This window comes from Mercenaria mercenaria, chromosome 2, assembly GCF_021730395.1.
Source record: "Mercenaria mercenaria strain notata chromosome 2, MADL_Memer_1, whole genome shotgun sequence".
Classification (NCBI taxonomy): Eukaryota; Metazoa; Mollusca; class Bivalvia; order Venerida; family Veneridae; genus Mercenaria; species Mercenaria mercenaria.
The window spans coordinates 118,965,956-118,993,908 of NC_069362.1; the positions used below are offsets into that span (position 1 = coordinate 118,965,956).

A 27,953-nucleotide genomic window follows, 5' to 3' on the forward strand; every position below is an offset into this window, starting at 1 on the left:
TTCTTTTCCATTAAAAGTTATAACGTTCATTTTGTATGAACAGCAACAGGAAAGGCACGAAAGTTACGTCACCTCTGCTTAGTAATAATGGACCGCTGTTTTGACGACGTCCACGTACAGTCAGGGATTACATTCCTTAGATGGCCTTGCAGTTGTTCCATCTGGTGAACAGAATGGCCGGGAAGCTGATTTTAATGTCAAATGCAACAAAAAATTATTTCATTTCTTAACTCAATGCATGGGTAAATCAAATAGTTGTGAATTAATATTGATGGTACGGTAGTGTATTTTAAATTGGTGTTGATTTAACATATCAACTTCTGGTGCGGAGTAAAGAACAAAAATGCTGAACTGAAACTGAACTGTAAACAAAAGAAACTGATTTCCATTTTTTTTTTAATTTACAAATTTACAGGAGTAAAATTACCACTAGTCAATTTCAGATTTTACTATTTTACTCATTCCCAAAACATATGAGTAAATACTCATAGGCCAAAAAAAAATATCTGGAGCCCTGGATGTATTTATGTACTCTGAGAGTTTTTTCTTACAAAACATATACAATTTTCTGGCAGAATCATGTATTTAATTTTTGCGAGGTGCAGACAGTCATGTTATTAAAATAGAAACTGCCCCGACCTCCCAGTTATGATCAGAAATTGATTGTTGGGAGTATCCCCGTAGATGTAGATGAAACAAGTTGGTTTTTCCAACATTTTGTCAAATTTGTGTGATTTATTAACGGACAAACTTACTATGCAAGAAATATCCTTAAATAATCAAAAATTGATTTCAGTTGGGATTTTTTAATTACGATTTTTTAATTACACGCATTTTATATATCAATATTTTTCTATAAATTTTATATCATTTGAAAGTACAATGTATAATACATGTATATTAAGTTTTGTAATTCATGTATATAAATTTTTATTCATCAGTATCCCCCAATATTTGCAGTATTCCTAATGGATTATTGGTTTTTCTGGGGTTGCTACAAGTTAGAGGGATGACAAAGTTCTATAAAATATCAAGATCATAAAATAAGTCAACCTGATAATCCAAATGAGTAAGGCTACCAGAAGTGTAGCCTAAAAAGGTAGAAATCATAATTTTACAAAGAAAACAAATACAAGAATTCAAGAAGATTCTACAAAACCAAATCATACTGTTCAAATAAGGAAGTGGCTATTCTTACGGTCCCGTAAGAATAGCCTCGCAGGCTATTCTTACGGCTCTCCCGTAAGAACAGTGAAAAGCCTGCAGGTTGTTATTCCTACCGCAGTTTTTTTTATTACAGGTCAATTAACATTGTTTAGAGTGGTGAGAGATTCGTATTGTTTTGAAAAATTTGCATGCATATAAACGAAACAATTAGATGAATAATTCTCTAACTGGTTTAGTTGAAAACGCTTGGTAAATTTTTTTAGTGTTTCAATATTAACAAGAGCTGTCCATAAGACAACCAAGCTCAACTATTCGAAATATTGTCACAGAAGCAGGAAATTATTACCCAAAATGTTAAATATCAAAAGAGTTTTAAGTTCGAAAGGGGACATAATTTGACCAAAATGCATATCAGAGTTATGGGACTTGATGCTATCAACTAGTTTTATAACCCCGAAGAAACATGTTAAGTTTCAATTCAATATCTGCATTAGTTTTGGAAATAGTAACTTGCATGTAAACTTTAACCAGAATTTTCTAAGTCCAAAAGGGGCATAATCTGCTCAAAATACATGTTACGAGTTATGGAACTTGACCCAGTGAGGTTTGTAATTGACCTTGGAAAAGAATAAATAAGTTTCAAAGCTATATGCCTTTTGGTAATAGCTGTATGTACTTGCACGCAAAACTTTAACCAGAATTTTCTAAGTCCAAAAGGGGGCTTAATTTGCCCAAAATACAAGTCAGAGTTATGGGACTTGATTCTATCAACTAGTTTTATAACCCCAAGGACACATGTGAAGTTTCAATTTAATATCTGCATTAGTTTTGGAAATAGTAACTTGCATGTAAAACTTTAACCAGGGTTTTCTAAGTCCAAAAGGGGGCATAATTTGGCCAAAATACATGTAAGAGTTATGGGACTTGACCCAGTGAGGTAGGTAATTGATCTAGAAAAAGAAAAAATAAGTTTCCAATCTATATGCCTTTTAGTTATAGCTGTATGTACTTGCACGCAAAACTTTAACCAGAATTTTCTAAGTCCAAAAGGGGGCATAATTTGGCCAAAATGAAGGTCAGAGTTATGGGACTTGGTGCTATCGGCTAGTTTTATAACCCCAAAGACACATGTGAAGTTTCAATTCAATATCTGCGTTAGTTTTGGAGATAGTAACTTGCATGTAAAACTTTAACCAGGATTTTCTAAGTCCAAAAGGGGGCATAATTTGGCCAAAATACATGTCAGAGTTATGGGACTTGACCCAGTGAGGTAGGTAATTGATCTAGAAAAAGAAAAAATAAGTTTCCAATCTATATGCCTTTTAGTAATAGCTGTATGTACTTGCACGCAAAACTTTAACCAGAATTTTCTAAGTCCAAAAGGGGGCTTAATTTACCAAAAATACAAGTCAGAGTTATGGGACTTGATTCTATCAACTAGTTTTATAACCCCAAGGACACATGTGAAGTTTCAATTTAATATCTGCATTAGTTTTGGAAATAGTAACTTGCATGTAAAACTTTAACCAGGGTTTTCTAAGTCCAAAAGGGGGCATAATTTGGCCAAAATACATGTAAGAGTTATGGGACTTGACCCAGTGAGGTAGGTAATTGATCTAGAAAAAGAAAAAATAAGTTTCCAATCTATATGCCTTTTAGTTATAGCTGTATGTACTTGCACGCAAAAACTTTAACCAGAATTTTCTAAGTCCAAAAGGGGGCATAATTTGGCCAAAATGAAGGTCAGAGTTATGGGACTTGGTGCTATCGGCTAGTTTTATAACCCCAAAGACACATGTGAAGTTTCAATTCAATATCTGCGTTAGTTTTGGAGATAGTAACTTGCATGTAAAACTTTAACCAGGATTTTCTAAGTCCAAAAGGGGGCATAATTTGGCCAAAATACATGTCAGAGTTATGGGACTTGACCCAGTGAGGTAGGTAATTGATCTAGAAAAAGAAAAAATAAGTTTCCAATCTATATGCCTTTTAGTAATAGCTGTATGTACTTGCACGCAAAACTTTAACCAGAATTTTCTAAGTCCAAAAGGGGGCATAATTTGGTCAAAATGAAGGTCAGAGTTATGGGGCTTGGTGCTATCAACTAGTTTTATAACCCCAAAGACACATGTGAAGTTTCAATTCAATATCTGCGTTAGTTTTGGACATAGTAACTTGCATGTAAAACTTTAACCAGAATTTTCTAAGTCCAAAAGGGGGCATAATTTGCTCAAAATACATGTTAGAGTTATGGAACTTGACCCAGTGAGGTTGGTAATTGACCTAGAAAAAGAATAAATAAGTTTCAAAGCTATATGCCTTTAAATGATAGCTGTATGTACTTGCATGCAAAAACTTAACCAAAGTGTGACGCCAACGCCGACGCCGACGCCAGGGTGAGTAGAATAGCTAGACTATTCTTCGAATAGTCGAGCTAAAAACATGTGTATTAACATCTACATCTGTACAAGCAACAATCGTTTTCTGTCAAATTTCACTTAAATAGGTATTTTACACTAACAACAAATTACAAAGAGCCGTAGGAATAGCCACAGGCGGGCTTTTCATAGCAATGCAATGAGATTTTTGTAAACCAGACTTTTACACTTAAAATGTCATTTTTTCATAAGAGTTTGTACCCCAGAACAACATGGAAGTGAAAAAAAAGAGTTACCACAATACTTAGAAAAAATATATACATGCAAATATGGGCGTTTTAAGGCTCATAAAGCCGTTTTTCAAAAATTTAGCCCGAAAAACAACCTGATACCAAAACAATGACATTTATTTAAAAATCTGACACAAAAACAATCATACTTGACCCCAGTAGTATATATAGTATAAGAGAGCACTAAAAGTCTATATACCTAGGCCTTTTCTGTTATTCCTTGGTCGTATTCCGGTCACAAATATAGTGTATCAGACAACGTGTTTTCAGTAGGCCACAAATATTCAAGTAAATCCCAAACAAGGAGCTGCGTTCAATAAACGCTTGATGCCCCCAGTGGCATCCTTGTCGATACAAAGTAACCTAAGTCCAAAACGAGGTCAAGGTCAAACTGAGGTCAGGTGATGTTTGAAGATGAGGAATGGTCACAGGTTTCATCTGTTTTAGTATCAATTCATTCTTGTAAACGGTATTAATGCTAGACGAAACGGTCCCATTTGGTTAACCAAGAGATGGCCCATATAAAGTAACCCAAGTCCAAAATGAGGTCAAGGTCAAGGTCAAACTGAGGTCAGGTGATGTCTGAAGATGAGGAATGTTCACAGGTTACATCTGCATTAGTATCAAGTCATTCTAATAAGGGGTATTGATGCAAGACGAAACGGTCCAATTTGGTTAACCTCGTACGGACGGACAGGACGATCACTATATGCCTCCTGCATCAGTAGATGCCGGGGCATAAAAAAGTTACTCTATCACTAACTATTGAATGTTGTTTTCATTGGGATATTGTCTAAGATCAGGTTTTATTTGCTGCATTATCAATAAATATCATAGGAAATTATATAAAATTATGGTGTTTTTTTATGTGTGAAAATCTGATGAAACAATCACAGCCAAAACTAAGTTTTTAAGTCCAGTTTTCAATAGAGGGGTTAATTTAGTAACTCTTGAGAAAATTATAATCTTATCCAATGTATTTACAGTCAAACCTGTCTTTAAAGACCACCCTGGGAACTACTAAAAGAGCCAGGCTGTTGTATATATTGTGTATGCAGTATAACTTACTGAAGAGTAATATTCAGGGAGACTTTCAGAGTGGTCTTTCTGGAAAGATGCTATTGTTCTGGGATGGTATTTAGCACAGGTTTGACTGTAAGAATTGTTTTAACTGGAACTGATGGAAAATGCATGCTTTGTAACATGAACAAAAATGATTGTATTAAAAACTCAACTAAAACAAGTTGAACAGCGCTGAAAATGTAATGACTAAAATTATGTATTACTGATTATTCTAATATGGCTTTATGTCATGATATATTTTGATTCTATCATTTCTTAATACATTTTTCCTTTCATTAGTCGATAAAGATTTTAACAATTTGACATTAATGGAACCTTATTATTTTGTCATAACATTCAGTAAATTTCACAAATGGCTTCATTACTGGGTCATGCTAGATTCATGATATAACACATACCAGACAGAGTCATGCAGTCACTGAAGTGAGAGTGTTATGAGACTGGGCCGGGGTGTGGATTGGGAACAACATTTTTTCAATTTATTGTCACTGAAAAAGGTAAAATTAAATGTAAAGAACATGATATATTTAACATTTTAAATAGTCTTCCATGTATTATGCGTTGTTATAACTGTTTAAGCTGTAAAAAACGTAAATATTTACTACGGCGTAGTTGTTACATAATGGGAACGAAAGTTTATGGTAACGAAACAACTCGACAATTTCTACCCGTGATTTTGTTGCATTCTCTCGTTTACTTTGTTAATTTCTATTTGCATTGTGTAATTTATGTACACTTGCATTTACAACTCCAGTAAAAACACTTACAACTAATTCTGAATGGTATAAAATACTGCAAACTGGATTCAATGTTATGAAATTAAATTAATTAAAATTTGTTATGTTTATGATTATCTTTGGTCCGTCAATAAATCATAACCTACACAAGCAAACAAATACCTAAAGCACTGCATACTAGGTTCTTTTACCAACGGAATATCAATAATGGTAATTTTTGTAAAATAAGCAGGTGATCGAACTGTTTTCTATCAATGACTGCCGTAAAAGTTTAGATATCCGAAATCTAAATTATCCGATATCTGTTGCAACTTTTCCAGTAATAAAAATTGTTACCTGGCTTTCAAGTGATTTTTGCTTATCTCTATACTCTCTGTACAAATCTCTCACTGATTTTAACGATTTGATGTCATCTCCTAATTTAGCATTAACAAATTCAATAGCAAATTTATCCGAGTCCGACTTTCCCATGGGCGCTGCCATGTTGGCAAATATGGTTTGATTGAAATAGGCAGCAATAAGAAGATGTTCTTGTTCAATTTCTGAAACAAACTGGCCAACTGTTTTTGGACTTTTTCGTAACTTCATAACTGTTTGCCCTACCGATACAGCTTTTTGGCATTTCTTTTGCAAACAGTTTCTCATTTCCTTTCTTCTTCTTCTATCGGGTTAATCAATTCGCCATGTACAGTGCACGTGGCGATTAAACAGGGCTACTAGGGCAGACCCCTGTAACCCGTGCGTACAATTTTGATTCGACATCAGGAAAATATAGTTAAAAATGCAATAAAATGTAAAGCCTAAGGGGATTACAATAGATCTAGTATGTGTATAAAATTCTTCAAATTCTTTTTTGATATATTATATCAAAGAGCTATAAAAATAATATGAAATTAGGCGCTGCCTATCTGACGGGAAAACCTAGTGATAGTGATACGGATTCTTTCTTTTTTTCTGCATTAAATTGTTCTTTCTGATATTTTCTGTTTGGCTTTCAGTTTTGACAGTAAGCCTGATGGTTTTGCTATTGTTATAAAAATAAGAAGGGGAAATGTTTTAAAAAGTTTTGTTTAAATGAACATAGATCTAATCATTTCTTCAAATGTATCAAGACTAGACAGACAATGGAAAATAGTGTTCATGAGTTAAAGATAATAGTGATATTTGGGTGCACAGAATCTAGTCCCAAAATGCACCACTAGTTGTACTGATGATAAAATAGAGAAAAGTGGAAACTTCGCATGTCGCTCAACACGACAAAAACGAAACTGTTGCATAAACCCGGACAGATAACGGGGGATTTTTGACCTGTCACTTTTTTATTTCTGCAAATTGTTATCATTTATTGGTATCAAAATAATGCTTTTGCTGAAAACTTTACATAATTCAAATTTATATCTAGTAAGCAAATTTTAACTCACACGAAGTGAGCGCCGGAAAGGGGTATGTAAAATGGGGGCCGTACGAACATTGATAAATTCGAACACTTTGTCATTTACAAAATTTTCCTCATAGTATTATATATGGTGCAACAGTCATTCAAAAGTGACCCAATATCAGGCCTTTATGTGTTGTCAGTGAGCATGCGTAAAACACACTCTTCCTCAGTAGTTTTGGATAAATATTTTATTATATACAGATAAATGCAAGTCATTTATTTATACATAATATTACCAATTTTGTTTCTGTTTACAACGATCATGCCTTTGCTATCAATTTGTTTCTCTAATACAAATTTCTGAATCCGGAAATGCACATATTCTTTTCAGTTCATTTGTTACAAATAAATAGTTTCTAAAAACGACAAAACAATCCAAAAAATAAAACACAACAATTTACACATTATGCCTGCGTAACATCACATTCAATATCATCTTGTTCTGATATTCTTTTGTAGTATAGATACCGGAACTTACATAATCCTGCTATCCTAAACACGGACTATTTTAATTCTTTTAAATGCTCTTATTGTCAAATGACACTCTTTTAGGACAAATTGTGTTCCACTAATACAGCTATGGTAAAACTCGTGTATGTGAGAATGACAAACAACCATTTACTTGTGAAATTCTTATTTCAAATTCATTGTAAAAAGTTCTTGACCAGAATTTTATATATAACACAAACACTCTTGGTCGAAATTCAATTTAATTTACCTAACTGCTAACAGTCTGGGACCTTTTTTTTGAATATGATTACGGTTAATTTCTTAGCTTGTTAGTGATCGTAGTGAGCCTCTCAAGTTTATAGCCAACATTTTTTTCCAAGTGTAATTTTACTAAAACTCTAGTCAATGAATTGACTTTTAGAAAGTAGTTGCAATGTATGTGAAAGATTGTGGAAGGGAGGGGAGATAAGCAATATCGATATATGCTTTTCCATGCCTTCGAATATTTTGTTCAAAATTTACAGACAGAACATTGGTTAACTATACTTATTATTGATTTGTGTTCCAGTAATTGAAAAAAGTGTGATAAATATAAAGAAAAAAAAAATAAATTGGGCCTAAGCTAAAATAAAAAATAAATAAAAAAAAATTGAAGCACTTTACGAGATTCCAACTCGGACCTCGCGCATGGAAAATATGTGCGCTAACCACTGGACCAAAGTGACTTGTGACATAAATGTGTGATAAAATTGTGTATATAAATAAATTTTGTTAGGACAGCGTGTCTATACTCGTTTTACATTGACATTTTTTTAAATTATTGGCTTTTCTACATTCAAAGAAATAAATAAACAATGGTTTTGTTATTCAAACAGTGCAGTGATGTAGCTTACATCATAATTCATTATTGGAAACAAAAAGCGGGCCGCTTGAATCATCCATAAACTCGTTTCATGAAGAAACCCGAATAACACCGATTTCTATTGATACCGCAAATTTTCAACTGGATAGAATAATTTGTTTTAATAATGCGGCGCCCGATCGTTCATAAGAAATTTTATTTTATCAAATGTCGTCCTGAAAATTATTTATTGCGCAAGCACGGCAGCAGGTCCGGTAGAATTATGGGAGAACAACAACAACAAAACCGGTGAAGGTATAGAACATATTCCCAAGTTGAACGGTATATAGGTTTACTTTGACATGTATACACGTACACATTATCTATAGACGGAAAAACCTTCGGTTTTCCCGTATTATAGTTCTTTGATTATATGTATTCAATGTTCTACGCCCTTGTGATCCATCTGATAAGTATTAATGGCCAACGTTGCTTCCAGAAAAGTGTTTTAGAGCCTAGATTAAAAGAGTGCTATCTTTGTACAGTGACGCAAAGTCCTGTCCGGAACGTGTAATACAAATGTTAAATGATTTAACTGTCACTTGGGTTTAGAACATGTATCTTATCGTGAAAGCCAACCGATAGCGCCCGCCTTTCTGATTGGAAACGGCAAAAAATGCAAATATGGAATACCAAAAATCTCTAGATCGGTAAACATGCGTACTTAACTGAAATATCTAAATTAATCTTTGGTACGTTAAACATGTGAAAGACAGAAAAAATGTCAGTAGAAAAACAAAGTTTTAGCATTGCTCATACAGTCATCACAAATGACTTTTTTTTTGGTTTTTGTTGGATTTAACGTCGCACCGACACATGATAGGTCATATGGCGACTTTCCAGCTTTAATACAACAACAACAACAACAACAACAACATTTTATTAGCAAACATCGACAAGAACTTGCCTTTGGCTAATGAACAGAAAAAGAAAATACTGATACAATAGATATGTAATCATACATGACATGTTATGAATATGTTGATAGTAAGTACATGTATATAATAGCATGTACATATAGCGGCAGCATGAACAGAAAAAGGTAATATTACCTATAAATAGATATCATAATTATTAAGTACATAATTACACCTCTGCATTTCTGATACTATATGCTTCTTTAAGGTATTTACAAATATTCAAAATAGTTTTCCTTTTATTTGAACTCATCAGACAGTTAAATAAATTGACATTTGGCCACGAAATGCGTGGCAAAAATTTGGTACGAATATTAGAATATTTTTGACAAGTCATTTAATGGTGGAGGAAGACCCCAGGTGCCCCTCCGTGCATTATTTCATCACGAGCGGGCACCTGGGTAGAACCACCGGCCTTCCGTAAGCCAGCTGGATGGCTTCCTCACATGAAGAATTCAACGCCCCGAGTGAGGCTCGAACCCACATCGATGAGGGGCAAGTGATTTGAAGTCAGCGACCTTAACCACTCGGCCACGGAGGCCCCTCGTCACTAATGAATTATTATCAGTCAAAGAGCACATGAAAAATCTTGGATGGCTTGATAACTCAAGTCTTTAGATGCCTTACCCGACTTAACTGAGGTATCAGTTTCGTAAACATTTCAAATTCATTTAATATCATCGAAAATTGCCAAAAAAAAATATGTCTTATATTCTAGAAATTTCTCTCAGTGCCACGAAAAATAAGCAGACAAAGCAGCACGTGCAACGTCCATTCTGAAAAAAAATTACTTGCACCACCTGTGAAATGGACATGGGAATCTAGCTGGATACCACTAAACCAGTGACACGTTCGTCCGTGCGTCATCACATAAAAGGTCGTTTGTATCGTTAACCGCTGAAAACGTCTTGAAGGAATATCTTCAGTGGCAAGAGAATACGTCAGATTAATGATATCTGTCATGTGTTTACGAATCGGATAGAAATATTCGTCCCGAGGGCCCATGCGCAGGTGGCCGAGGCCAGGGACGGATATTTCTTTTCGATTCGTAAACACATGATATTTTTTCTTGCATATCGTATACATATTTATAAGCTTTTTATTCTGACAGATTATTTTTCTTGCATTATTATATCATGGGTACTAAAATGTGCCTTTACAAATAGCTAAAACAAATCTAAATAATTTCTTCGTATTTCAGTTTATACTAATTTATTTATAGGTCGATCGTGAAGCAAGTTATACAACTCTCGACACCTAATTCCTGATGGAATCCATAGCCATGAAGGTATGAGAGGGTATTCACCACGAGGGTATTTTGTATATTACATAAACAATATCAGTGCATAAATCGCTAGTTGTCATTAACAGCACGAGAGTCATCTGGCATGGGGGTGCCAGATGGGTTTTGCCAGTATGGATAAAATCACCGGAAACGCCAGTCCGGAGAAGAATATGTTCACGAAAATATAGAAATAAAGTCCATTTTCTCGAAAATGCATCCTCTGCGGAGAGGGGTGGGGGCGACCACTGAGCAGCCATTTTCTATCAGATATATGTTTCGTAACAAGTTTTATGTCTGCTTGAACTCAGCATCATTACATTTCCGGTTCTTTGTGATTATGCAGTTCATTCAATATTATATCATGGGTACTAAACTGTGCCTGCGGTACCGCCTGCGCCGATGAGGAATGAAGGTACTTCGCCAATGATGACAAAATGAGCGAGGATCGGCAAGTGATTTGTTTTTCGTTTTTGTCATTTTGTTACTACATGGCGCATCTTTTTGAAAATCGGGGAATGTAGCAAGGTGTAGTTGTTTCTTACCTATACATCCATGCTTAATTAAGTGGCAAATGACCAATTTCCTAGAAACGCAGGGAAGGAAACGTGAAATTTCCCGCATCAGCGACTGTTTGGACTAATTTCTTCCTGCTGACCGCTAAAGTATCGTCACTTCTGTCGTAAATTATATCAATAGATGACAATTGATCTGTCAAAAAATAAAATGTGTCCAGGAAATTCCTAATTTGAAAGTTCTGACAATTTTGGTAAGTACAGCACGCACTCCAAAGACGCTGCAGCCCTTCGATGTTCCGCAAGTATTTCTAAAAGAATTAAGGCATACATTTAGCCAAAAAATAACTAAATCTCCAACAACTCGACCTCGTACCTGTGTATATGTATAAAAACACGTGCTAGGGAAGCGAATGGGGGAGGCAAAGCATGTTCTTTTTAATTTCTCTCATGAACAGATTCGATTAACAAGAATCTGCAATCAGTTGCGGTCTATGCCTCCTAAGGCTTTAACTTACAGAACAAAAACCTTACCTGTCACGGACTTTAATTCTACTTATACTTGGGCTCAGTGTCGAGATATTTTCGGGTTCTTTGAAATTTCATTTGATGTAACTGTATAACGGGACTACACTTAAGCTCTTGCTACGTATGTGTGTTGGGGGGAGGGGGGTGCACGCTTCATTCTGATTTCGGCATTATCAATATGACCTTGACCTTTCACCTCAAATAAATCGGCTGCTGTAAACAAGCTTTCTCAAATAATTGATCAGAAACAGGTTTCAGACTAAACAAAAACTCTCCGTAGGACAGCACGCTCGACTTTTCTCAGTGCTTGACTCTTAGAGCTTTGCCAGTAAATGGGGCATAACTCTGCCAAAATTCAAGTCAGAGTTATGCGGATTTCTTCTGGTGTAGCCTTTGATAGTAAATAACTATTTTAAGTTTCATGTCAATAGCTTTGATAGTAACAGAGATATTTGAATTTATCGAAAACTTTAACCACCGGCGATGCCGACGCCGGGGCGAGTGCAATAGCTTTACTTTTTCTTCGAAAAGATCGAACTAAAAGCTATTGTGACCCTTAATCGTTACCGAGTAGACGACCCCAAAACAGGAGTCACCTACTGACCACAGGCAATCATCTTAAGTCTGCCAAAGGCTGATCTTTTACCGTTTTAAATTCAGTCTAATGGGACCTTGACCTATGATCCTTAAAACAAAGGGGTCATCTACCACCCTCAGGCAATCATAATGCAGAGTTTAGCGGTCAAAGGTCTTGCATTTTCAAGTTATGAATAGGATAAAATCACTTTGACCTTGACCTTCAAAACAATTGTGGACATTTACATTGTACTTACAACTACACAATCCTCTAATGAAGCTTTACAGCGGTAGTTCCTGGCGTTCTCTAATTACTGATCTGAAATAGTTTTCATTTTTTAGATCACTGACCTATTGATACCCGAACAATAGTAATATGCAACCATCCTATGAGGTATGATGGCCGCAGACCTAGTCATAGCTTCTACTAGCTGATTGCGTGTACTGACATGCTGTCGTTTGATCGACGCCGTATACATGGATAGATTTAGCTGCCAACCCATCTATTCCAAAGTGTGTATATCAGAAATAGTTATCATTCTGGAGGTCATTTGACCTTCACTGACTAACCACAAGCAATGGGGGTCATCGACTGACCACAGGCTGTCAACTCTTAAGGGGGATGACTGCACACACGAGCATTCTACAATTATTAATTGGAAACCATTTTCATTTTTTTAAGCCACTGTAACCTTAATCTGGACCATAAGACCTTAACAGCTGTTATGCTCCCACAGCAGGCAATCATCATATGATCTGACGACTGTACATGTACGGGGTCTCCAGTTATTGAACAGAAATCAAATGTTCTGCCAACTGACCAACAGATCTACCTACATGAGCAGCAACAACCATTATGCCTGTTATGCTTATCATGATGGCCTGTCAGAGGTAACCAAGTGACTTTTTTCACTACATTCAGTCTCAGTTATACTGTAACTTTGACCTCAATAGTGGTTAACTAATGACCAGACAATAACACTATGGAACTAGAGCTGCTTTTGAGAAAAGTGCACGTCTCCCACAACTCCCAAATCATCTGTATAGTTTTATAAGATTGGATGAGAAATGTTCGAGCGTAAACCCTACTCCCTATATATTCTTAATTCCCAATCAGACTTTCAATGCTTTGATAAACCCAATCAGACTTTCAGTGCTTTGATACAACCCAGTCAGACTTTCAGTGCTTTGATACAACCCAGTCACACTGTCAGTGCTTTGATTATCAACTAGAGCTATCACTAAAGGTGATGAATGTACCCCCCACATGCACTGACACAGTACATTGCAATTTGACGCACACAAGATTGCATAATTATGTGGACTGTATGTATACAGTATAGTAACAAAAAACAAAGTCCCATAACTATGCAGAATATTTATCTAAAAGAATGTAACATGCACCATGCACAACTAGGGTTGGTACTGATCACTTGTGTGAAGTTTCATTAAATTGTGTGCAAGGGTTTGGTAGATTAGGCACGCACAAGACTGCATATGCAGACTGTATGTACATAGTATGTTAACAAGAAACAAAGTCCCATAACTCTGCAATTTTTGTCGCTGAAAGAACCTAACATGCCCCATGCACAACTACTGTTGTTACTGATCACTTGTGTGAAGTTTCATTAAATTGTGTCAAGGGGATGAGGAGAGATGGTGCGCACAAGATTGTGTCTATGTATATAGTATAGTAACAAAAAAACAAAGTCCCATAACTCTGCAAATTTTTTTTCTAAAAGAACCTAACATGCCCCATGCACAACTACTGTTGGTACTGATCACTTGTGTGAAGTTTCATTAAATTGTGTTAAGGGGATAAGGAGAGATGGTGCGCACAAGATTGCGTCTACGGACAGACAGACAGACAGACAACCTGAAACCAGTATACCCCCCTTATAACTTTGTTGTCGGGGTTTCAAGAGCCATAATTCCGAAGTGCCTGGGTCGATTTGGCTAGTTATCGAACTTGGCTGAGGACTTACTAGCAAACACATTTTGTTCAAGTTTGGTGAAGATCGGATGAGAAATGCTCCACTTAGAGCGCGAACAAGATTTGTGACAGATGGACGGATGGACAAACAGATAGACAGGAGTAAATCAATGTCTCCCATCACACAGTTGGCTGTAAGCATTTTCTAGCTACTGACAAGACCAATTTCTAGTCTCAAGGTCACTTTTACCAGAAGTTTTTAAGTTCAAAAGGGGACATAATTTTGCAAAATACATGTCAGAGTTATGGGACTTGATGCTATGACCTAGTTTTATACACCGGAAGACACAAGTGAAGTTTCAATTCAATATTTGCATTAGTTTTTGAGATAGTAACTTGCATGCTTAACTTTAACCAGGATTTTCTATGTCCAAAAGGGGGCATAATTTGACCAAAATAAATGTCAGAGCTATGGGACTTGATGCTATCACCTAGTTTTATAACCCCAAAGACAAATGTGAAGTTTCAAATCAATATCTGCATTAGTTTTGGAGACAGTGATTTGCATGCAAAACTTCAACAAGGCTTTTTTTTCTAAGTCCGATAGGGGGCATAATTTGGCCAAAATACATGTCAGAGTTATGGGACTTCACCAGTGAGGCTGGTAATTGACCTAGAAAAAGAAAAAGTAAGTTGCATGCAAAACCATGGTGTGATGCAGACGCCTGGGTGAGTAGAAAATAGACTATTCTTCGAATAATTGAGCTAACAATATACCCTTCTTCATCAATATTCCTGTAAAAACATTGACCTATCTTAGAAATTTAAAACATAGTATGACTTTGTACATTTTATTTACACCACAAATATCAGACAGAAATCTATTTACAATTACATAATGACTGTGTAATGAAAGCGATTCAACATGAAAGCGAATACTGTAATCACAGAGTTTAGTGTTTCCAAGGCAACAATGTCAAGTGGTTGATCCAGTCACCTGCTGCATGTACCGGTCTCCCCAGAACTGTTCCAAGTCAAATGGTTTAAAGTCTGAAATAAGAATTATAACTATCTTTTTATACTATAAAACAAGCTTGAATTTTTAAAACTAGATGTATGAACATCGCTTTTTTGTTTTTGTTGCATCAACACAATCGTTGGTCATATGGCAATGGTGAAGGAAGAACTCGGGTTATAACAATTAACTTTAACTTATCATAATTCTGTGTAACCACAGGCGCTTGAATCTCTATCAATAAATGTATGTATTATCATATCCCAACCACCTAATATACCATGAAGAGAGATCTAACCTGCATATACATTTTTACTGATTGAGCTTGAAACACCAGTGGTGTAACTCAAAATCATTATGCAGTCACATTTAACTATAAATCAGAATGGCAAGTCTGGAAACATAATGTGGGTATATATTACACCAGTTTTATCTTAATTTGGAGCATTTTCAACACGTAAGAATTCAGCAACATTGGTCAAAGATCAAATGAAGAACTGTTAATTCATGATTGGTAGATCCTGTGATTGGTAGAGCCTGTGATTGGTAGAGCCTGTGATTTATCTGTGGGTCCCTTTCCATGTGAGTCAGAATGATGTTATGCTCAATATGTAATACAAAACATGCACAGAGCTCTGTGATTCTAAAGTCTATATATGGAAAATGTAACTTGATTTCATATAATTATAACAGAACATACCATTAAGTCTGGGATTTGGGTTCTTTTCCCTGTACACAATTGGTCCACCTGCAAATATGTTTAACAAAATATAGTACAATGCTTAATGTCTTTTCACATTCTATGATGCAAACACACAAAGATCATTTATAAACATGCATCAGTAACTGTGTACAAGACAGATTATAAATAAGCAACATCACACATCACTTATTAGTTATTAAGATTCTGAAAAAAAAACACGTCTCCCTGTACCACTTCAACTAAATGAAGCATTGGCTAAACTAAAATGTCCTATCATACAATAGCACAAAAGGTGTGTAAACTTTGAACCAACATGACTAAAGTTGCTTTCTTCTCATTATGACAAGTGTTTGTGCCAAGTTTTTTAAAAAGGATATATTAAAAACTGCCTATTTTCCTATGACCTCATAACTTACTTAAAGTTGCATCCTGCACATTGCTTGAAGAAAATAGTTTCATGAAGATTATAGAGCCTGCATGAAAACCAATCTATATGACCTCTGACCACAATGTACGACACTGACCAATGAAATACCCTAAATGAACATTAGACTATGCATATCATCTCATTAAGCCACTTAAACTTTAAACCAAGTTATTTCAAAATTTGTTCTGAGGATAAAAAAAATTGAAGTGGACAAGTTATGTGACAGACGAGCAGATGACAGCACAAAAAATTTAATGTTTTTCCCGCAAACATGAATCACAATTTATTTTTATGCACAAAATTAAATAACAAGTACCTTCTCTTTGGTTTCTTTCAAGTTCATGGTTTACTCTGTTCCATGCTGAAATGAAGAAAAACAAACAAATGAGCTGCAGCAGAAATAGTCCCTATCCCCTTCTGTCTTTTTTGCACAGACCATGTCATTTTCTTACATCAATATTTTCAAATATCATAGTATTCATACTGGGCTATAGAATATACATTTCAAAACCTTTTTTTCTCATGAAGCATCCTATGAAAAGTATTTTAACAGTTTAACCTTTAGCCTGCTAAATTTCTATAATGAACTGGTCCATCATTCAATCTGAGCAGTGCCACTTATTATTCAAAGGGGTGTTCACTGAAAATTACAAGACTGAATAGCGAACAGTGCAGACCATGATCATACTGCACGGACGTGCAGGCTGATCTTGGTCTGCAATGGTCGCAAAGGCAGAATCGCTTGCCACCAGCAGGCTAAAGGTTAAGGACTGATCCCAGACTCTATGTGGGCACAGAGTACCTCTGTCAATAGAACAGTGCTAAAGAATTAGAGCCAAGACAAATAATAAAATATGACATGCATCTTAAATTTTACTTCAAATATTGTGAAGATGAAAAAAGAAATTTAAGTAATATATAAAATTTAAAATAAAAATTTTACCAAAAAAGGAAAAAGTAATATAACTTATAAGACAGATATTTGAACACCATACATAGAAAATAAAGGTTGAAGAGATCCTTACAGGGAAAATGAAATCCCAACAAACTTTAAGCATGATCTGTTATAACTAATTTCTGACATAACTTACATACAAATGTAAATTGTAGAACTTACTGTCTGATAAATATCTAACCATTTCCTCATGCTGTGCAGAGTACTGTGGCTGCTGTGGGTTACTGTTCTGCCTCATAGGATACCTGGTCCTATTCCCATTAAAAACAGGTTTCGGGGAGCTGAAATATATCAGGACATTGTTACAATCCCAATGCCTTTCCTCAGATGAAGCTACTTAAAGCCTATGAAAACAAATTCCCCTTTAAAGGGTAACAAATTTGAAAGGTCACAATGCAAGATTGTCTATGATTCATCATTGTAACTGCTCTTCACACTTGTAAGCAGACCTCTAGATTCTAGGAGTCTAGTAGCCACTGCAATAATTATCAGCCTCAGATGGAGTGCGAGACCAGTAACTGCTCTTGAAAGATGGCTTCATGGAGTCTAGTAACCAGACCTGTAGACCCTCAGTCTAGATGTACAGTAAATTAATTTTTCAATATAGTACTACTGTATTACTGGTGTACCTGGTGTTTATGGTAATTAATTGGGATAAGCCATGACAAGTTGTCACAAAGCTGCTGTAATAACGCACATTTTTGAAAAAGTTTTTTTTTTATAAATAGCTCCCATAATGGGCTTATGAAACATAATGAATTTGTAATGTAATTTGTGGTAGTCTTCATTATTTACTTAAAAGTAAACAAATTTAACTATATAAGAGCACAGTCCAAGTGTAAAAACTTTTGTCCAAGGGGGGTCTTTTAGGGCAAAAATGCTTTCAATATTCCTGTCCAGGTGCTGCGTTCAATAAACGCTTGATGCCCCCGGTGGCATCCTTGTCGATACAAAGCAACCCAAGTCCAAAACAAGGTCAAGTTCAAGGTCAAACTGAGGTCAGGTGATGTCTGAAGATGAGGAATGGTCACAGGTTACATCTGCATTAGTATCAAGTCATTCTAGTTAGGGGTATTGATGCTAGACGAAACGGTCCCATTTGGTTAACCTGTACAGACGGACAATCACTATATGCCTCCAGCATCAGTAGATGCCGGGGCATAAAGTCTCCCATAGCCTTGTCCAGTGTGGGGGTGGGGGGTGGAAACAGGTTGTCCAGTACTCAGATCTAGAGTTCCAGTTGAGTTACCAGACTATTCAGTTTATTTATTTTGTTGGGTTTAACATCGCACCAACACAATTACAGTTCATATGGCGACTTTCCAGCTTTGATGTTGGAAGATTCAGGAAGACCCCAGGTGCCCCTACATGCATTATTTCATTACCAGCAGGCAAAAGGGTAGAATAACCGACCTTCCGTATTAATTCGTAAACCAGCTGGATGGCTTCCCTATATGAAGAATTCAACGATGAGGGGCAAGTGATTTGAAGTCAACGACCTTAGCCACTCGGCCACGGAGGTCCCTTACTGGCCATACACTGCTCTTCATGTTCTTTAAGCATGATAAGAAACCATTAGCCTAGGACTCATTTGCAAGTAGCTAGGGACTAGGGTAATACATCTGGATCTGGTCTCTAACTCTATTTACTTATCTGACAGTTAGAAGACATAAACTGAAAGGCCAGAAAAATTAGGTCACGCTTGTTTACAAACATATTATAGAACGTGTTGTTGCATGAGACATTATTTTTGTAAATTTTTGGGGCTTCCAACTGCAAATTTAAAGTCTGTGTATGAAAAAAAATTGATTAAATATTCAAATTCAATACCTCATCCCCACAGCAGTTTGTGTCAGCTGCTGTTTTTCAGTGTCCCTGGCAATTTCAAGGTTGTTCAATGTCTTTGAAGGACCTGATATGAAAATAGACAAATGAATTAGCTTCTTTGAAACACGCGCTTTCTTATGGTATGACCAAAATCAAATTCTATACAAAAACCACTGAGAAATCGTAAAATTTACCTACCGATGCGCGCATTTGCAACAATTTTGCTGGGTCTGCTCGGCAATGCATACATTCCCCGTCCCATTTGTGTAACTTCCGGTTTTCAACGTTACATACCTGGTTCCACCTTTAGCCAAGCGATACTCTTATGAAATAGGAACCAATAATACCCTAACCGAATATAAATACCCTGTATTTGCAGAAAGTAATGGAAATGCTAAGTTAGTCATGCCAAGTGAACAAAAACTCAATGTTTAACAAGGACAGAACAGATAAATGAAACTGAAAATACCATAAACAATAAATAAATAATAAAATATAAACTTTATTTAGTCTAGATTTTAATCGAAAGCGCCGCTGGTGTAGTGGTATCATGCAAGATTCCCATTCTTGCGACCCGGGTTCGATTCCCGGGCGGCGCATTTACTTTTTATTTTTGCATAATTATGGTTTTTACCAGTTTTTTTTTGTGCCGGTTTTCATATTTTTATTAAGTTGTGTTTACATATTGTCTGCAATTTATATGTTTTTTTTTTTTAAAGTTATCGGAATTCTGAAATCTGCCAGCATGTACGATGTTACTAATAATAAGTACGTGCATTCACACGCCTGGTAAACTACAGAGCTACCTCTTTAAGAGGTATACGGTAAACCGTCTGTCGCAACTTCCGAGGTAGTGCACGTCGCGATAAAAGAACATCAACAAAGGTGAGTGTCATCATATATTTTGCATTTTTACAAGCAGTGTATCGAATATCAAAAATCGGGGAATGGTAGGCGATGTAGATATGATTTAACTTTACAGAGAACTTTAAGTTTGCTAATTCATTCTGACAAGCTGATTTTGCAGTAAATTTGGCCATTTCGTCATGATAGCACTTTCATTGTCAAATATTTACATTTTAACTAATATTAAGAAGCAAACCGAGTAGGCGTGAGATAGCTGTAAAATATACAATGCATTTGGAAATAAAATATGTACCGAAAATGGTTCGGGAGTAAAATTATTCACTTTTTATTGAGAGAGATAGCTCTGTCGTGAAGGAGATAGTCCTGTCGCTAAGGAGATAGCTCTGTGTTGCATTAACAGTTTTGAGCAGTGTTGAATGTATCCGGATAGTAATTATGTCCACTTACGAGATACAATTGAATTATCTCATTTTTATATTTATACATCATTTGTATAATACATATTGCTTAAATTTTCTTAAATTTATTTTGCTTGTTTTGTATTTAGCGCCGTTTTAACGAGTACTTCTCGATTCAGCACCAGTACTAACTTGTTCTCAGCAACTAACTATCAAGTCCTCCTACAGACACATTGTAAAATAGTCAGGGGTTCAAACTCAAAGCCCATGATCAATAGATCTGCACTTTCACTATTGATCTGAGCGAGCGGGCTATATTTTCTTAGAATCGGCATGTGCTACTTTTTTCTATAAAAAAGATAAATTCAGTTAGAGAATACCAAAGTAATTTGGCGATGGACGATATGTATGTTTATGCCAATAAAATATTTGATTTGACTTGAATATTTAATGCGTGAAATCATCTTGTGAAAAGCAAGGGTTTCCTGTAACTTTAGTGGAAGTGGCTCTGATACTTGTTTACACTACCTATTACACTATATTACATTCAGATATGATTTTACAAGGCTTGTAAGATCATATCTGAATATAATGATACCATAATTGCCTTTCGTTGAAGACACGACCAGTTTGTTTGTACGTACCGGTAAATAAAATATACTTTGTACAAATATCAGAGTCGCTGTGACTTCATCAATGTACGAGCACGTTCAAATGCACTAATGAATCTAAAATCTGAAAGTTTTAAACAGTCAGGCTGATTTACGAGCTAGATAAAAGATAATAGGTAAGGATAGATTTCTCGGAAGCACAGAGCACCAAAAGCACAGCCCCAGAGCCACGTATTTACATAGTAAATACTATGTATTAAGTATAACCACTTTTATTTTTACTTTTGTCATAATATACTTTAAACAGTACTTTAGATATACATTTGTGTAAACATTATGTAGCCTATTGCACATTGTAATTTTTACGCCAAAACGTTTGTAACGTAACGTCATCTTTTATGACGTCATATATTCATGACGTTGTTTATTTCATATCATATTTGTTTACTTCCTGAAGAAGACTAATAAAAATAGTCGAAACGTTGAATGAAAATGGAGTTAGCTTTGTAATTCTCCTGTTCTCTGTATTTACATAGTAGGCACACAACAAAAAGAAGCTGTAATGGAAAAATATTTCAGACGGGTTGCTTCAAACATCCAACAAGTACATATTAACATAAGCTAAATATTGATAAAGGGGAAGGAATTGGTAAGGGGCGAAATGGGGTCGGGGTGGGGGAGGAATCCGAAGGGGAAAGTAGAACAAGGACGAATATACAAGGGAATGCCATGTTCTTTAAAAAACAACAGTCGCAATACAACGTAAAGCACAATAGCGCAGACACTCGTGTACCAAAGATAAACACACAACGACGATCAACTGAATATCATAGAAAGACGAACAAGTAACACATAAGAAAACAGTAGGGCGCCGTTATAGACTCACAAGCTTACAAACGCACCCACACAAGTAGGAAAAAACAATCAAGAACCGTCTTGGGATTCGGCTGCCAAAACAAAGAGGAGCCTCGAAAACTTACTAAAAGTAAAAGGGGGCGGATAAAAGTAGCATAAATGCAAGGGAAAGGAGAGGGCAAAGGGGGGGGGGGGGGGGGGGGGGCGGAGGAAAAACTCTTACAACAAAAAAGAAAACATACGCAACACACAGTACAAGACAGACAAAACAAACTGTTGAAAATAGGGGCACCGCCTTGGATCGGTCAGTAACCTAAATAAAGGAAACTGGGGGTTTAAACGCGTTTAGGGCATGCCAACCTCGCACTTACCCTATTCCCAACAAGTAAGACAAAACAATGTTGATAAAATAACAATAAACAAGACTATATACGCAATACAAAATGGACAGTCAATAAAATGCCAACAACAAACAAGACTACATGTGCAATACAAAATACGAGGGAGACAGAAAACCAGTTGAAAACAGGGGCACCGCCTTGGAACGGTCAGTAACCTTTAAAACGGAAACCGGGGGTTTAAACGCGTTTAGGGCATGCCAACCTCGCACTTACCTTTTTTTTCAACAAGTTAAACAACACAATGTAAATAAAATCCCCGCTGAGAAAGGCTCTAACATAAGTGCAAAAGTAACAGATAAATAAAGCAAAACATAAAATTAAGGTAAATTTAAGGTACAATTACACCAATGTACTCAACAACTTGCCTGAAGTCAGAGCAGCAAGAGCCTAACTTTTAAGGACACGACTAAGAAAACTGTAAGACAAAATCAACTCCTTCCGTCCGTTGTATGTAGGATTTAGGAGAAAAGCATCATGGAGTCCTACACTTTATTAGGCATCGCACCATCAAATAGGAAAGCGTAGCAATTAACTGTAGAGGGGTCAATCACTAAACATGTACTGTGCTTCACGATTTACGCATCGTATCCTCTTTTGATAAACTTTTTAACCAATTTTACAAAATTTGATTAAAATAAGGGGTAGTTTAATTTTCCGAATTTTATAAACTACATCTCTATAGTATTCCGGATGTGTAAGTCCAAGTTTTAAAAGTGTTTTAAGGGGCGTATTGTACTTTTCTAATAGTTCAGACGATCTGTAGTAAAATTTACTAAAAGCTTTCCGTAGCTTATGATAACGGTAACCCTGCTGTAACAATTTCTTGGTGATATGAAGATTTCTGACATTAAAATCATTTATCTTTGAGCAAGCTCTTGCAAAACGAATAAGCTGTGAAATATAGACACCGTATGATGTTGCTCGAGGGACATCTCCATCAAGATGGGGAAAGTTGACAATTTCAAAATTAAAATCGTCCCTTTTATCATATATTTTCGTTTCTAGATTATTATTCACAATTCTTAAATTTAGATCCAGAAATGACGCTTCTAAATCTGAAGTATTAGCCTTGTTAAGCTGTAACTCTTAAGGGTATATATATTTCACCATTTCAGAAAAATATTGGTTGTCCATATTTGAAATATCATCAAGATACCTTGAGGTTCCATTAAAAGCTTCAATAATTTCAAATTGCTTCGCAGTGGATAAACTAAGCATGAAATCTCGTTCATAGCAGTATAAGAATAAATCAGCAATGAAGGGGGGGGGGGGGGGGGCGCAGTTGTTTCTCATCGGGATACCAATTACTTGCCTAAGTTTTATTGCCAAATTTGATAAATATATTATCTAGTAGAAACTTTAGAGCTTCACAAACCTGATCACAACTTCATAGGTTGTATCTCTTAAATGCACTGTTAGAAAAGAATGCTCTAGTTTCATTGCAAGCCAGATAATTAACGTTTTCTCTTGCAAATGTTTTCTCAATTAAAGCTACTAGTTTGTCTTAGTAAGATTATGTGGTAAATTAGTATAAAGAGTAGAAAATTCATAAGTACTTATCATCGAACCTTTGAAGTGTTTGTTTTTTAGCTTTTTGATAACATCTCCAGAGTTCTTGATGGACCAAAACAGATTAACACCCGAGTTCTCATAAACCTTGGAGCAATACTTCTGTACGTGGTCTTTAATTGTAGTAAGACAGGAAGTCAAAAGTACAGAAATGTTTTTTGTAGTGCATAAGGTTGAATTTGCAATGAATCGAGCTTTATATGGAGTTTTGTGAAGTTTAGGAATCCAATAAAGAGTAGGGAGCTTCATTTGACTGTCGTCAAGTGCGACATTAAAATTTATACAATGATTTGCATGACTTTTTGCAATATTTCCTCATCTAGTTGTGATAACTGGTAAGTTTTTGTATGTTTCAGTTCATTTTGTAATACTTCTGTGTAAAAATTGCGTGATATAATAATAATATTATTAGAAGTTTTGTCTGCAGGAGTGAAAACAACATTCGTATGTACCTTGGATAAAGCTTTCTTTAAACTTCGAAGTGAAAACTTGGGTTTAGGAGGTAATAAGGAAGGATTTGATTCATAAAATTTAACTCGAGTTTTAATGATTTTAAATATATTCTTTTTCCATTCAGTGAGAGCGTTCTGATCTGCATTTTCCTTCCGACACCATTTTTGGGGGCAATGACCCCAGAGTTAACAAACCGTCTTTCAACTTTCTTGTCGAGCTTATGACCAACCTGACAACACAGAAAACAAGTTCCAAAGTATTTACCAAACATAACTTTCATATTGCATTTTGCAATTATATTTTTTGGATCCAGACATGATTAAATAGATCTACACATTTTATATTAACAACAGTATGTGAAGAAAACTAAACTGCATTATAAATATAAATTATAATAGCTCTTCTTATGCGTAAGAATAATAAAGACGCTTGATTTGATCACGTGATCGATTCTAAAAACCGACACTTGTTTTGATCATATGACCTATTCTGAAATCCAATAACTAGTTTCAATACGCTCAAAAAAAATGTGTTCATGATTCTGCGTGAAAATAGCAACTACTATGGCATTGCAACGCCACTGATAAGCCGATAGAGTATTGATTTTTTTCATCGCCGTGCCTCGACACTGTTGTGGATGTGTATTGAGAAACTTTATCAGTTTGCGGCGGTCAGTACCGTTTATCAGTAGGAGAATCTATAAATATGCGGCAACATCCTACAGATCCCGATTTGCAATCTGTTAAAATATCTTTTCTGTTCAGGTGTTTTTTCTAAAATATTATTTCAGAAAATACAGTGCTGAAATGAAATACTTTTAGCATGTCTAAGAAAATATTTTCAAGAGATATGTTATTTATAAAAAAATAATACTATATAAAAGGTAATAATAAAAAATAAAATAAAAAAAACAGTGTTTTACTTGAAATAGAATAGGTAGAAAAATCAATACTTATCCGTCAGTTTGAAGTTATGACTTATTTGGTTCGGGGGAAGATGGAGGGATAATTAATTTGACAGTTTGATTTTTTGTAATTATTATCTAATCTAATAATCGTCAGTAGATTTTTCTCTCAATGTTCGAATTCGTAAAATCAACTATGAACAGATTACTTCTGTTTTACACCAACTATTAAGAACATTTTTAAAGCTTCCCAAACGACAAAAACAGGGTAACAAACTACTATAACAAACAACTAATCGTATACAGTATACCATTAGTATAGAATTAGTAAAAAATTCATATGCAAATGAGCTAATAGTTTACTATAACAAACTACTATCAAGATACTATTACTAATCAAACTGTGTAATTAAAGGCATATTTATGTACTTTGACCTCGAAAACTGGAACAACTGATACGTATTAGACCTTCCTGTCGAAAGCAACTGTAAATCGTTAATCAAAATGTCTTGTCCACAGAGTTTGCATAAAAATGAATTGAATTTCAAATAGTTACTAAAATTTAATACACAATTGCACGGTGCATATCCATATCGGCGGACCCTTTGCAAAATATATGCTTTATCGGCGGTTTCTTGCGTCGGCACCGGCGATTCTTTGCTATGCTATAAACAGGTTGGCAGTTATAAAAAGTCAGATAAGCACTCCAAATGGATTCGCGGCTATCACAGATGGAATCGGGAATGGACGAATTAAGATATAAGAATGATATTACGAGTATGGATATGCAGGAGTTGGCATTTAGCTTTGAACAAAGGTCTGACGAATTTGAGAAAATAAATAAACAGGTGCATTACATAGAAAAGGAACACCGGAAGAACAATTTGAGAATATTTGGCTTGTCTGAAATCGAAATGGAATCAGAAGATATGTTAACAAGTAAAGTGAGTGACGAGGTCTTGAAAGTTGCTTATCCGAATAATGAGTATGGTGAAAGTTCTATTATTAGTGCCAAAAGAGTAGGTACATCACAAGAGGGTCAACCTAGAATGGTGTTGTTAAAATTGAAAAGTTTTGACAGCAAACTTAAATTGTTTAGTGTACGTGATAAGCTACGTGAGAGAGGAATTAAAATTGCAAATGATCTTACCAGCTGGGAGAGAGAGCAACTTAGAGTTTTGAATAGACGTGGGAAAAGAGGATACTTTAAAAATGGCGTACTGAATATTTTACCAGAAAAGAATGATGCAGAGATTAAAACAAGGGTATTTAAGAAAGGGTCTAGAAAGGCAGGTGAAAGTACACCAGTGGGCGAATCAATGGAAATGTCAAATGGTGTTGATCGTTTAGTAACTGGTGAATCTTCAAATGTAGATTAGGGGGATGGTCAAGGTCCTGCACAAGTACACCATACATTGAAAATTGTGTCATGGAATATATGTGGATTTTTAGGGAAACAATTAGATGAGGGGTTTGCTGAGTATTTAAAGTCATTTAATGTAGTGTGTCTTATTGAAACTTGGGTGAACGGGCATAACTGCGTACAGCACTTTTTGAAAGACTTTACATGTTTTATTTGTAATGCAAAAGTATCCAAGAAAGGGGGTCGTAATATGGGTGGTGTACTTGTTTATATTCGTAATACATTGTCTTATGGGGTTAAACGTATTTGTGATTATTACGAATTAGGTATTTTTCTCCGTTTTGATAAAAGCTATTTTGGTCTAGAAACTGATGTTATTTTTGCATGTCTGTATGTGCCACCAGAAAACTCGTCTTTTTTTGATGACACTGTTGAGTATGGCATACAATCTTTTGAAAGTGTAATTGTTGAAAATGAGTACCTATTCGCAAATAGCGAAATGTTAATTTATGGGGATTTTAATGCACGAACAGGGGGTCTTTTAGATAATGTGACAATTGATAAACAGATCCCAGAAATGCAGGAGTATCTTGAAATTCTTGACGATGATATAGAAATACCAAGAAAAAATTCTGATAATGTTGTAAATAAGTTTGGACGAGATTTAATTTCGTTTTGTAAATCCTATGCACTATTTATAATAAATGGTAGATTAGGAGAGGATGCAAAAAGAGGCGATTCTACCTATGTTGGTCATCTTGGATGCAGTGTAGTAGATTATTATATTTGTTCAAGGAATATTTTTGACAAAGTTTGTAATTTTTCAATAGCATCTCGGTCTGAAAGTGATCATTTACCTATTTGTTTATTTTTAAGAGTGAATGAATATGTATACCCAGATTTTCAAGATGTGAATACAAGCCATGAAAGTTCAAATGTAGATATAAGAATAAGTATAAACATAGAAAATAGTGAGCATTTTAAAAATGTTCTTCGTGAAAATGCAATCAGCGGTATGTTTGACGCAATAGACTTGCAAATTGATGAAGATGCTGATATAGATGACATTGTTTTGAATTTTGAAAAAGCTATACTAGCTTGTAGTGAGAAAGGGTAAATCTTCGAATAGAATGTCTTTCAAAAATACTTGGTATGACAAAGATTGCAGTGAATTGAAACTCAAAATGAATAAGCTTCTAAGAAAATTCCGCACTAGTAGAAGCATTAATGACCTTAATTTATACATGGGCTGTAAAAAACAATATAAAGCATTATGTAAAGAAAAGAAAAAAATGTATAAAAATCAGTGTCTATATGAACTTGAAGCTTCTGTCAAAAATTCTAAATTGTTTTGGAATAAGCTCAGGAGTAATGTAGGCAGTGGGAGTCATACTCCGAATATTACTTCTA

At 35.3% G+C, this 27,953-nt stretch overlaps 2 protein-coding genes and 1 non-coding gene across 4 annotated transcripts in view; 1 reads left to right on the forward strand and 2 right to left on the reverse strand.

The window, feature by feature from the left end:
- Positions 1 to 6,246, reverse strand: part of LOC123565036 (RAD50-interacting protein 1-like) — a 41,883-nt gene extending 35,637 nt beyond the window's left edge. For both annotated transcript variants that reach the window (XM_053537667.1, XM_045359025.2), the window contains exon 1: positions 5,992 to 6,246. In XM_053537667.1, the coding sequence (XP_053393642.1) occupies positions 5,992 to 6,243 (252 nt within the window). In that variant the 5' untranslated portion in view covers positions 6,244 to 6,246. The remainder of the gene's footprint in view (positions 1 to 5,991) is intronic.
- An 8,786-nt stretch (positions 6,247 to 15,032) lies between these two features.
- LOC123563009 (MAPK regulated corepressor interacting protein 2-like) lies at positions 15,033 to 19,472 on the reverse strand. Its single transcript, XM_045355570.2, has 6 exons — positions 19,321 to 19,472; positions 19,126 to 19,207; positions 17,458 to 17,576; positions 16,657 to 16,701; positions 15,911 to 15,958; positions 15,033 to 15,245 (listed from the first exon to the last, which is right to left on the reverse strand). The coding sequence occupies exons 1-6, from the start codon at positions 19,382 to 19,384 to the stop codon at positions 15,172 to 15,174; spliced, it is 432 nt and encodes a 143-aa protein (XP_045211505.1). The 5' UTR covers positions 19,385 to 19,472; the 3' UTR covers positions 15,033 to 15,171.
- Positions 19,473 to 19,650: 178 nt separating this feature from the next.
- Positions 19,651 to 19,721, forward strand: Trnag-ccc (transfer RNA glycine (anticodon CCC)). Its single transcript has one exon. It is a non-coding gene; the product is annotated as a tRNA-Gly (tRNA).
- Positions 19,722 to 27,953: the final 8,232 nt, after the last annotated feature.